General features: G+C 39.5%; 1 protein-coding gene across 2 annotated transcripts in view; it reads left to right on the forward strand.

Annotated features, from left to right (window-relative positions):
- Positions 1-12,656, forward strand: part of MAP2K1 (mitogen-activated protein kinase kinase 1) — a 31,409-nt gene that overhangs the window by 13,319 nt on the left and 5,434 nt on the right. For both annotated transcript variants that reach the window (NM_001005830.2, XM_015292096.4), the window contains exons 2-6: positions 914-1,124; positions 3,343-3,489; positions 6,352-6,429; positions 6,955-7,006; positions 11,969-12,093. In NM_001005830.2, the coding sequence (NP_001005830.1) occupies positions 914-1,124; positions 3,343-3,489; positions 6,352-6,429; positions 6,955-7,006; positions 11,969-12,093 (613 nt within the window). The remainder of the gene's footprint in view (positions 1-913; positions 1,125-3,342; positions 3,490-6,351; positions 6,430-6,954; positions 7,007-11,968; positions 12,094-12,656) is intronic.

A 12,656-nucleotide genomic window follows, 5' to 3' on the forward strand; every position in this document is an offset into this window, starting at 1 on the left:
GTCGCATGGAGTCTGAGTGCTTTTTGTCATTGTGTCCTGGGGAATCGGCCTCATCCTCACAGCACCATCCTGGCTGCTCAGGGAATGTGCCTCTCTGCTGTGTGCTTTGTCAAGAGATGAATAGAAATGGTTCTCTTGATCACTGGTGAATCTTAATTGTATCTTTTTATTATTGTTATTATTTTTAATGGACACTGGTGTAGACTGTAGAAGCAGATTCTCTTCCCATCTTTCATCTTGCATTCCCTGTGAACATTGCCTTAAATTGGGCTGAACAAATCAGATATTTGCTGTTACCATTTATTCCTGTGGAAACTTACTGTTTCAGTTGGAAACAGGGAATTTTAAATGGGCATTTAAGTTCCCACATAACTGGGAGGGAGTGTTTTTACAGGATCTGAAGTTTAATTGCTTAAAAAATTAACTATTGATATCTAGCTGAGAAGCTTCTACATGAATTAATTATATAATTGTGTGAGAAATCAGTGGCTTAAACACGTAGGCTCTGTAGGAAATGACAATGTAATCCTTGAAAATGTGGGACTAAAAACAGCTTGGGGAGATGTGCAGTGACTCATGAGATCTGGGATCGGGAATGCTGCTGAGTCACTAAACCCACTCCTGTCAATACCAAAACTTAACACGTGTGAATTCGGACGGTGCCTCAGTATGCATTGCCTGCTTGTGTTTGTCACTGCTTTATCTGGAATAAAATGGTGCTTCCTTAAAACAGAGATCCAATAATACGTATCTCATGGGGATGACTGTACAAGTCTGTTCCTTCTAGATAATGCATGTATAGGTGCAAAAATATAGTTTATTCGGTCTGTGAACTTCATGATCTATTCCTCTTTCAGCACTGCTGGGTATACTCGACCTGCCTAACAGCCAGCTTGTTCTTTTTGTTGTGCAGGACAAACTTGGAAGCGCTTCAGAAGAAGCTGGAAGAGCTAGAGCTGGATGAACAGCAAAGGAAGCGCCTTGAAGCTTTCCTTACCCAGAAACAAAAAGTTGGGGAGCTGAAGGATGATGACTTTGAGAAGATCAGTGAGCTGGGAGCAGGGAATGGTGGGGTGGTGTTCAAAGTATCTCACAAGCCTTCTGGCCTCATCATGGCAAGAAAGGTGAGTGTCTCAAAACCAAGAGATTTAAAACAATCTTTATTAAGCAGGCTCTCTGAAATATAGTTCAGAGAAATAAGTGATGCTGACACACAAAAGACTGCTTAGTGCCAACTTACTGAAAAGTAGGAGGAGTTAGTCTTGCTTATCCTGTGCTCTGATTTCTCACAATTAGCGTTCCATGTTAGGGATGAGAGGTTAAGTATTACTTCCCCTTTTCTCCCTTCCCTTCATTTTGACAAATGGGATCTTTTCAGCTGTGCATGTCTTTCAGAGAACATGCAGTAGCCTCAGTTATAAGTAGGAGGCCTACAAAGCTGCCAGAAGCTGCAAGTTGGGGAAAGTAGCAGTATCTTTTACTCTGGGTCAAAAGTTTAGAGGAATGGAAAAAGCATATGCTCTGTAATAGCTTCCTTTACAGCTGCAGACCAGGAAAGGGCCTCTAGAGGATACTTTAAAAAATTGAAAGCTCAGAAAGCTGAAGAGGAGGGAATGTGCTGGAATACAGTGATGTTTCCTGTTTTACAGTTTCCTTTTGGGTGGAGGTGGATTCTGTGCAAAAAGGCACTCAACCTTCTGGGGATAGCGCGTATCAATGATTCAGCTTTATGCTGCAAAACCAATAGCAGTTGTGACCTAGCTTATAAGAGAAATGAGAATTTGTTCCTTAAATAGCTTGATATTTTAAATCTCATAGATGAGAGGAGCTTTTGCTTTCTCTCAAGAACCCTGGGAGCCAAATACAGTTATGGAGATGCAGCTGTGACTATGGGATTATTTCTGTTCTGGTACCTCATGCTTCTTCCTTCTCTGAGCAGTGTTCCTTGCACGGGTGGCACTTCTTAAGGATCAGTGCGTGCATCAATGTACATCAGTGGGTCAGGAAGCTGGCAGGCTTACCTGCTTCATGGGAAACAGCGCATGATAAAACATAGAGCATGCTCAAATGGCAGGTGCTGTTGTTACACTACACTGAAAATTTCCATTTTTTCAATTGAGAAGTTAAACAAATTACTGTATGCCTTTGAAGAAGAGTGCACTGTTATTGTCAGTAAAATAAAGGAAGATGTGCACATACTGACTTTGATAATAACCATGCTCAGTATAGTGACAGTTTGGAGGGAAGTGCTGAAAAATGCCCGCTATAAAGGAGTGAGAATTAAGACACATGGAAGTCACTGAGGCTTTCTTGAACTAAGTAAATTTACTTGATTATTTTTTTAACTACTGTAAGTTTAACAGGAAACTTTACCCCAATTCATCAACATTTGATGCAACTGAGATGTTTCAACTGCAGTTTTCTTCAATATATTAACTTCTTGTTCCATAATCAGGATTTGAGATCTTGATTACTTATTTTTCTGTCCATGTTGGGGAAACTATAAATTCTTTTCTGTTTTATGTAATAGATATTGGTTCAAAGTTTCTTTTGGTAGAACTTTGAGTTGAGTGGGAAAAAGTACTCAAGACTTACTCAGGATGTTAATGCTATTCTTGCAGATTGTGGATAGGAAGCATCTATCCCCTTAAAAATTTATGTATGAAAATAGCATCCTGTTGATAAACTTGTCTTACCCTCAGGTCTTGCATGTGACATTCTGCAGTCCTACCAGATGCTGTTACTGATTTATCAGACCCTAACTTTTTTTCACTGTAACAGTGTTATTTACAATGTCAGTAGTTTTAATAGACTTTCCTGTAATAGCTTTTAGTCCTTAAAACTTTTAATCAAAGTAGGATATTTTTTTTAGCCATTTTTAATGAGAAATTCCTAAAAAGAATTGGAAGTTGTCTTGCTCAGAGATGGCGTGGAGACAGAATACTCGAGTAATGTGGAGAACATCTGTTGGTTTATATAATACAGTCTATTTTAGGGATAACATCTTCATGTTTTTGCTCTAAATCTAGCATTTCTCATGACCAACAATGTTTCAGATTCCTCATGCTGTGTTGTTGTAGTGTTTTGTCTTTCCCTTTGCTACTGTGAAAATAAGAATTACTTTACAGTTGAACCATAGAATAGCTGTGATGGAAAGGGCCCTGGGAGGCTGTGAGGTCTGACTTGCTCAGAGCAGACACCTGTATGGTCAGAGTGGGCTGGGTTACCCATCTGGGCTTTGGAAACCTCTGGGGCATAGAGCCTGCACACCCTCTGAACAAACTCTTCTTTCTGGAAGGTCCCTTGCCACTAAGAAGATAATAAGAATGGGTTATTTTGCAGTTGATTCATCTAGAAATCAAGCCAGCTATTCGAAACCAGATCATCCGTGAGCTGCAGGTTCTACATGAGTGCAATTCACCATACATAGTGGGCTTTTATGGAGCTTTTTACAGCGATGGGGAAATCAGCATTTGCATGGAACACATGGTAAGTGCATAGTAATCAGTTGTAACTTAAAGTTGTTAACAGGTTGTACATTGAATGTGTGAGTGTCAGGAGTTAATGAAGTGGACTTGTGTGAGTAAAGCATCTGAAACCATTTCAGATTTCCAATTACTTCTCCTCTATTCATGGTACTTTAGATAAAATTTTTCAGAATTTAAAAATATTGACCAGATCTTGCTCTTCAGATGCTTGTTCTGGTTTAGGCTTGATTTTTGTGCAGTATAAAGTGAGTGTGGACCAGATGATGCTGATTGGTATGACACCTGTGGGGTCCTTAGTAGCTCTGATAACAAGAAAGTAATTTCTTGTGGTTCCGATGAATCCATGTTTTGTCTTTCAAATTCTACAGGAAATGCAGACAAAGATAAGTGAACAAGCCCACAAGGAATTTAGACAGTGTTTTAAAGACCAAAAATATTTTAGTGAGTTTCATTTTAATAGAGAAGTACTCATTATTCTAGGCACTGTGTGGCTCCATGTAGCTCCATAGAAAGGCAAATGTGAAGTCAATTTTCTGTAGTTAAAGGTTAATGAATGTTTTCCTTGCTTATTGGAGGACTTTTTTAACAACATGCAGTACAGTAAGTCTGAAGACTTCTTTTCCTGGAAAAACTGTTTCTTTGGAGAGAGACCTTACTTTCTCTGGAAAGTACATGTGATTGTTTTAGTGCTTCTCTGGTCTTCTCTTTCTGAAATTTTTAGAAGAAATTGGTGGTTGCTTAGGAACAAGTGATCACGATCCATTTTTTTAAAGCATGTTCTAGCTGAATAGAAAGTGTGCACACTCCTAAAATACAAGTGACTATTGGGAATTATAAGAAACTTAGCTTCTCAGAATTGAAAACGGTAATGAAAAACAAGAAAAATGTTAAAATAACTGGGCACTGCTTACATAGATGATTAAATGCCACAAATGTTCACATCTGCAAGGAATAAAATAACAGGAGCAATTGGGATTTGGAAGTTCCTAAGCAGGGAATGATACCTCTGGTGAATATCTTTGCAATATAAGAGAAGGCAGTATGAAATCCACTGTTTCAGTGCTGAATTAAATGGACTAGATCCAGGATTTTATGGGAAGAACAGTTGATTAAGGAGAAATGAAACAGTGAAGGTGGATTATTTGTAGTCTTAATTAAGTGATTAAGTTGTTGACGTAATGCAGATCACTAGGTGGAGAGTGCATTCCTTTTGGGAAAGAGATTAGATGAATCTCCTTTCATTCAATTAGCATCAGTCAAAATTCATACTTCAGCAAAACATGTTCAAACAAGTTACAGGTGGAAAAGGCCTGGAAACTGACAATTTAGGGGTTTGGTATTTAGGTGCATGAATTCAAAATGAATGCTTAGTCTTGCTTAGCAGCAGGTATTTAACATTCAGAAAGGTTGGAGTCTGTTCCTGAAAGATGCTGATGTTTGCAGCCAGCGCTTCCAGGCAGCTGAGTTGTATTGAACCTCTTTCAGTATTAGAGCTATTCCTCAGGGGATAAGAAGAGTTCTTTCTCTTCTGCAAGAGATTTGCTAATACAACAGTGTCTTGGCAGAGATAGCTGTCAAAAAGTGCAATCTGCCTGTATAATACTTCATCTATTTGTATTTATGTACATTTGTACATTTATGTATATATTTACCCATCTGCTGGTGCATTTTTTTCTTTTAATGAAGTGAAGGACTTTCTTATTACTTCTCCTTTCTCATAAGACTTTTAGGTGTTAGTCTTCAAATTCTAAAGCTTTCTATTCTAGCTTTTCTCCTTTCATCACCATTTACATATGCAAACTGCTGAAGGGTGGGTTAAGGCAGAAGGAAATTATTTGGTCATGTTGGATTTCTGTCTCTGTTACTGGAAGATAGTCTTTTTTTGTTTCTTTCTTTTAAATTTGAGAGATAACATTCTAGTTTCTTTGTGTGGTCTCTATTTGAACGAATCTAAAATTTATGCACAAGCCTTTTGTTGTTTCAGATACTCAAAATACTAAGTCAGTTTTCCTTCTTAGATGCCCTTAGCAACAGTGCAGTGTATTTTACGTTGCTTGGGATATCAGTGCATGCATTTGATTTATTTAACCTCTTAAGATTAGTAAGGCTGTTATTTATGGTGGAACTTTAAGAAACATTTTGTCATGGTTTTATGGTTTCTCATTGATATTTCACATCGTTAACTCTTTAACTTCCAGTGTGCTGTGTGATGTTATGTGGAATACCAATGGAAAAGCCATAAAACCATGACACATTTATTTGTGTTGCGGTGCTTTCTTCCCTTGGAAGCTGGCAATCACTCCAGATGCACAGAGCTAATAGAAGTCAATTTCCTCTCTGTAGGATCTACTCTGGGGATGAGGGGGACAAATCTAATTACTATCACAGTGCCATTAACACCTATATATTTGAGAAGCAGCTCTATATTTTTCCAGTATTTGCACCCTGGTGATCAATAACAAAATATTCTGTACTGCAGTCCTCCTTATTCCACCTTTTGAGGGGAAGAGAAGAATACTGTGTGATGGTGCATCAAGCTGTGACTTGCAGACACTTTGTAGAACTCGCAACGTTTGGTCAACAGCTGTTTGTGGGCAGCCCTTCCAAACAAGTGTCAGGCCATGCAAATACTCGTACCAAAGATGATTATGTGAAGTGTGGATGCTGTTCCTGGCCAAAAAATAACCATAAAATTGAGTAATTCCCATTGAGGAATGATTTTTTTTTTTCAGATATGCATCATAACAATGTTAAATGTGAAAAGTAACATTTCTCACTAAATTTAATCTTCAGACTATAGTCTTATTTAAAATACTTTAGAGAAATTTGGATAAAGCTTGACTACTGAAACATTTATTCCCAGGATGGTGGCTCATTGGATCAAGTGCTGAAAAAGGCTGGAAGAATTCCAGAGCAGATACTGGGCAAAGTCAGCATTGCAGTAAGTGTGCTCAGCGCTCCCAGAGGCGGTGGGTGGGTGGGTGTGCATCTCAGCTCAGTAATGCAGGAAGCAGCCACTCCAGGACTGAAAGATGTGGCAGAGAGAAGTGTTCCTGGGTTTTAAAGTGTGTTTTCTTTTAAAAGAATGCAATCTCTGTATGTGTCACTATTTGGTAGCCCAGAACAACTCACGCTTCAGTGCATTCACTTTTGTTTTCTTTTATATCAGTGGATGCTTCTGGATAAGAACAGAAGCATCATTTCATTAATTGTTTTTTTAGTATTATCCTTCTAGTATTTACTGTGCAGCAAGCTGTGTGTATGCAAAGCTTACGCTGAGGATCCTCTTGAGTCTGTTTTTTAGTATGAGCTGGAGGGGTAAATTTAAACAAAATATTCACTTGCAATGTTAACGTAGCAGAAGCCCCAAAATATCGTTAACATTCCGTTAGAATCCTTGCAGAAGAAAAACATGCAATTATCTTTTGTTTCATAAATGTAAAACTTTTATTTTACTTGTTTTCAGGTAATAAAAGGACTCACATATCTGAGAGAAAAGCATAAAATAATGCACAGAGGTGAGATAAAATTTTATATTGCAAGTCTCCTTCAATATAATTTTTTATTCCAGTTAAAAATACTTCCATGCTAAATTCCTTGTGGTTCAATAGGATTTTAATTCAGAGGGCTTTTTTTTGAGTTTTTTCATTGCTTTATGCTGCTAAAAAAACAAACTTAACATTTCTTACTACAACTGTCATCTGTCTTCAGCTTCTACCATCCTTACTTTATCTGAGTTTATGTATGCTTACATTATAGCACACAGAATTTGTCTCTGGTTGAAACTGCTTGCTGCCAGGCTTGCTTGTGTAGCTGGGAGTTGTGTTAGAGCTGGGAATCTAACTTGAGACAGGGATACTCGCTTTGCAAGCAAGATAGGAATATATTAAAGGGCCTGAGTTGTTCAACCATATTTTATGTACTGACTTGTAAAAGTTGGTCCTGCATACCACTTATAAACATTTGTCTTGCAGGACAATTACTTCTATACTTAATGAATTTTAAAAACATTTTTTTCTGTAGTTGCATCAAATTGTCATTTCTGTACTGCCAGTTAATTTACTGTAAAATAAATGCCCTACCTTATTTTCAGCTTATAATTGCCCTTTTAGAAACCTAGCTCTTCCATTAATCTGTGACATGTTCCATGAAAGAAAAATGACACTTGACACAATAAGGTAACAAATTCCCATATTCCTGACTCATGTATGCTGAAGACAGAGCATTTCCTGACTTGGTTTGAATGGCACCACCCATGCAGTGATTGTGCAGTATGTGTACAGCATGCCAGCTGTTCGGTGAGTCTCGTACCATATGAGACAAATCTTGAGACTGTAAAAATATCTTCATCAGACATTAATGTGTCTGAGTATGTTTGCTAATTGCTGGCCAAGTCTGATTTATGCAATCTGTTGTATGATCACCTTCTATGTGATGTAGATTGTGTTTATTATGCATCACTGTTAATTTTTTTAAAGCAATCAAATAAAGCTCTATGCTGGAGAAAGGAGACTGGGGACTCCTAGAGACTTCTGATGGTAGTTGCGAAGCCACTTGTAAGAGATAAGTTCTTACATCTCCATTTTCCATTCTTAGGCTTTTTTATGACTTTATTCTTTAAGAACTCTTGGAATCACACAGCCCTGGGTTAAGGGGGCTATCTTGCAAAGCCAAGCTGAGTCCAGTTCTGCAGCATAACAATAGCAGTATGTTGACCTGGGAAAACCCTTCTAGTGCAGGTGAAGCTCTTTCTGGTAGTTATGTTTTTCCAGACTGCTTCATTTTTGAATCGCAGCTGAAATAAATAGTACTACTAAAAGCATGTTTCTTGTGTTGTAACTGAGTCAGTGTTATTTTGGAGACATAGCTGTAATCATTGGGGACTTGTTCTACTTTCTCCACTTTCTGTAGTGTGCACTCTGATTATCGGTCCTGCACTGACATGGTGTGACCAACACTTGACATGTATGGCTTGTTCCAGGGTTGGGCCTGGTTTAACAAGGATTTTGGTTTTGTGTTGTGGTGAGAGCAGGAGACTTATAAATAGATAACCTCACTAAACGCTAGCATGCAAAAGAGCAAAAAAAAACCCTCCTTAAATCTGACGAGAGCAAGGTCTGTGGTAACCAGGGAGCAATTCAGTCCATCAATGCGTTTGGCATCGTAATATCAGCAACAGTTTGCAATGACCTGGTGAGAGAGTGTACTGGGAGGAGCAGAGGTAGATGATGCTGTAAAATGTCTCTTAGTGGTAAGATGTAAAATGTAAGCATACAAAAAGGAGGTGTGGGGGAGAGCTGTTCTAAACCAAAACAGCTGTTACATAGCCAGCAGATCAGTGTGTGGTTCTCAATGTCTGGTTTTGGTAGTGTGCAAGACTGGAAAATAAGGTTTGGGGGAGTCTTTGTGCATCCTTGGAACCTTGTAGGCATCCTGCTTGTTTTCTGATTCCTTGACTGGTCTCAGCCATGAATGTACAGTTTACAAATCAAATGTTCATTGTCTTTTGTTGCAGAAACAGAGGGGGAAGGAAAATGAGTCTAAATGAGATTGTCAGCAGCCTCTAATGTTTTGTGTAGCTTCTACTGTTAAAGTGGACTGCTCAATGGAGCAGTGCATAAAGGACAGTTTAAGGAGAACCTGTTTTTCTTGGGCTATGCGACACCATCAAAGCACTATTTTATTTTAAGAGAATGGGTACTTTTGAGTAGAGAGTGAAGATCTGCGTTGGTGTGGTTGATGGCAGCAGAGGATAGTGACGGCAACTGAGATTTTGGCATCAGTGTGGGGCAGTGAAACAAAGGACTGCTACGATGTCATCAAGGACAGGAGTGCACTTCAGGGTAAGGGTCTTATGGCAAAATGTTAACAGCTTCTCTGTGATCATCTGCAGGAAATAGTGCCCTGCATCCTGAATGCAAGAGACTGCTTTTAGACAAATAATGCTGAGCTGAAAGGAAGGAATAAAATTAAAAAATCTGCAGAACTTGTTAATGATGCATTTTCTTGGATTGATAAACTAGTTGTGACAATCATAAAGAACCCCCCAAAAATGGGATGTGGTTGCTGCTCATCATGAGGCTCAGTTTAGTGTGCTCACGTGTACAGATGTGGCCTGAACTAGCTGTGACTTCTAAGGCAAAGCATTCACATGTCATTACAGACAGCTCAAGGAAGAAGTCATTAGGGGTTATTAAGGAGGGAATGGAAAATAGTCTTTTTATAGACTGCGAGCTCATCTGGACTACTGTGCTTTGTTTGGGTTCTCTGAAAAGACAAGGTAGAAATTGCCAAACGCTCAAAAGACAAACGGTGGGATACAAACAGGCACAGAAAAGGAAGGGAGCAATGAGCATGACCATGGTAGGTGTTGTCTCACAGCAGCTTCTATTCTGTTAAATAAAGATAATTGTAACAGTGACTTGTATAGATGTGCTACTTGTGTGCTCTGGTATGCTTTTGTGGTTAACACCGGAAGGCAGCAAATGAGAAGGAAATAAATGTCCTGTTTCTAATTGCTCGTCAAAACACTTTGCTCTTAATACACACAAACTTTTTGCTGTTTTTTTTTGTCTCTGAATAAATAGAAATACTATAAATTAATCAAAGTTCACTTCTTTTTAAGCACTCTCTTTTTAAGCACAGTCTGAGTTATAATTATGTCTGGAAAGTCTCCTCTTGCACGGAAGTGCTCTGTGAGGTTTCTGAGCTCTGGTTGCAGCCTACAGCTCCAAGGCAGGAGGTACAGCACAGAGGGATTGCTGTTAACAGTCTGTTCTAGTGTAATAGTTTCCAGGTCATTCTCATAAGATCCTGCCCTGGGAAATTACTTAAAATAGGAATCATCATGTGGGAAAGCTCTCAGAAGATTCCTGGTTATATATGTGTGATAGATGTTGACCTTAGCTGCTACATCCCTTTTCATTTTCAATTGTGACATGTATGATGTCCCTCCTGTCTTGGGTGTCTGGACTGTGCCTCTCTGAGTGTTCAGAGGATAGTTGCATGGCTGAGAACCTGTGGCAACAAGTTTGTACATTCTTTTAAACGTTTGGGTGATTGTAAGATGCCCATAATGTGCTCTAAGACATTCTTGAGCGTCTGGCTAGTCACCTTCCCTACAGAAAGAATGATTACAGTAATGTCCAGGGCCTTCACTCTTTCATCCTGAACTAGCTTCTGCTCCTGTGAGGCTGAGCAGGGCTCAGACAGAGGAGGCACACCTCATCGAAGTTCCATGACAGCCTATAAATCCCAGAAATTCTCTTTGAAGAGGGAGCTTGTTAATGCAAAGTGCCCCATACCCACCTGTCTGGACAGACTTAAGAGCATCTCCAGAACTACACAGCCCTGCTGCTGAATAGCCCACAGTGATGCATGAGAGGTCCTTTCACTTTCTTTAAAAGCTATGTACTTTGCTTTTGTAGAACACCTGCTCTTCCTTTCCAGATTTTTCCTTTTCTTGCATGATAGAACACACATTTTGAAGGATACCTTGGCATTCCTGTTTTGTTTGGCATTACAGATCTTTTTGGTTTCCAGAGAAACTGCTTAAGTGCTCAGGCACTCTGGAGTTAAAATAGCACTGCAGGCTGCGTTTAGAGGACTGGAAAGACAGCAGCATTCTTAACATGGCATGCTGATCACACCAGAGGCCTTGAGAGAAATGAAAATGCTCTGGGAAGGGCAGATTTTGTATACAATGCCAGGGGGTAGTCATGACATGCTGTGCTATTGTAAGGAAGTTGTGGTGTGTAATTAAATATAAGCTAGCAAAATGCTACAGGTAAAAGTTAGGTCTTCAAAAGACCAGATGGTTTCTAGAATGTTTTTTTGTAAGGAGAACATCATCTGGTTCATTGGCAGTGGAACACTAATGTTATTTTTTGCCCTTTAATTATGAACACGAAATATTCATGAGCTGTAGAGGTAAACGGGGATTTGTCTATACTGAATTGAAGTAATAGAGGTGCATGGATGTGTTGCCCCACAACAAATATGGCCTCTGGAATTTGTTCAGGCTCTGCAGTGCTTCCAGTTGATTTTGCAGACACCACTTTCTACTTTGCCTTCACAGAGAACATCAGCTGAAGGCTCCCATGTAGCTGGGAATCTCCTATCTATGCCGCCTGTTTTCCTGCACCAGCAAACATCTGCTTGTGTTTGGTTTCTAGTTTCTTTTTTCTTCTCCCTGCTGGGTTTTTAATCAGGACAAGTTCCTAGACTGAATTCTTCCTATTCACTGTGAAGTGTGCTTTTTTTTTTTTTTTTTTGCAGTTGCATTTCAAGAAGTTTAATTTCACTTACGTATATTTAAAGAGAGCCCATGAGTTGGGCTTGGGTAGGGAACCTGCTCTCTTCTCTGGAATGGCTTACAGAAGGGACAGGAATTACTGCATAGTTAGATGCATGGCAATTGTCAAATTCCACATTTTTATCTGTTATAAATATAAAATCATCCATCCATTTTTTTTTTCCAGATGTTAAACCATCTAACATCTTGGTAAACTCTAGAGGTGAGATCAAGCTTTGTGATTTTGGTGTCAGTGGACAACTGATAGATTCTATGGCAAACTCATTTGTTGGCACGCGCTCCTACATGTCTGTAAGTACAGATTTGATAGCTTTGAGCTCACTGTGCATTCTGGTAGAGTTATCACAACTAATCAAACACAAAACCAGCTGTTGTGGCTATTTCTACTGCTTTCATAGTTTGTTTCACTTCCTGCATTCCAGGAATATTCCAGGATGATACCACACTGGAGATGTGGGGGGGAGGGGGGGGGGGGGGGGGGGGGGGGGAAGAACTGTGGCAAGAGAAGCCAAGCATGTGGGATATTTTCCTAACACTACAGGAGAGATGCAGTTACATCTACATTGCAGAATCCAGTTGGTTAATGCATTTGCAGTTACTATTTCCAAAAACCAGTATTTATGTCTTGTCCTCCTTCTTTAATTCTAGTGCTTTCCGCTCCAGCTTTCTACTGCAGTCACTTAGGGAAGCACACTGCTCCCTCGTTAGTGGGTCTGTTGTGTCTGCTCCTGAGAACTCAGCGTGGTTGAGTAGCAAGGAAAACCATGGGAGTGGCTATTGTGGGCAAGGCCATAGCAGCTGCTTTGTGACTTCTGGCAGTGAGCTCTTTATTCCTGCTCACAAGGGGTACCTTG

This window comes from Gallus gallus, chromosome 10 (genome assembly GCF_016699485.2).
Source record: "Gallus gallus isolate bGalGal1 chromosome 10, bGalGal1.mat.broiler.GRCg7b, whole genome shotgun sequence".
Taxonomy (NCBI): domain Eukaryota; kingdom Metazoa; phylum Chordata; class Aves; order Galliformes; family Phasianidae; genus Gallus; species Gallus gallus.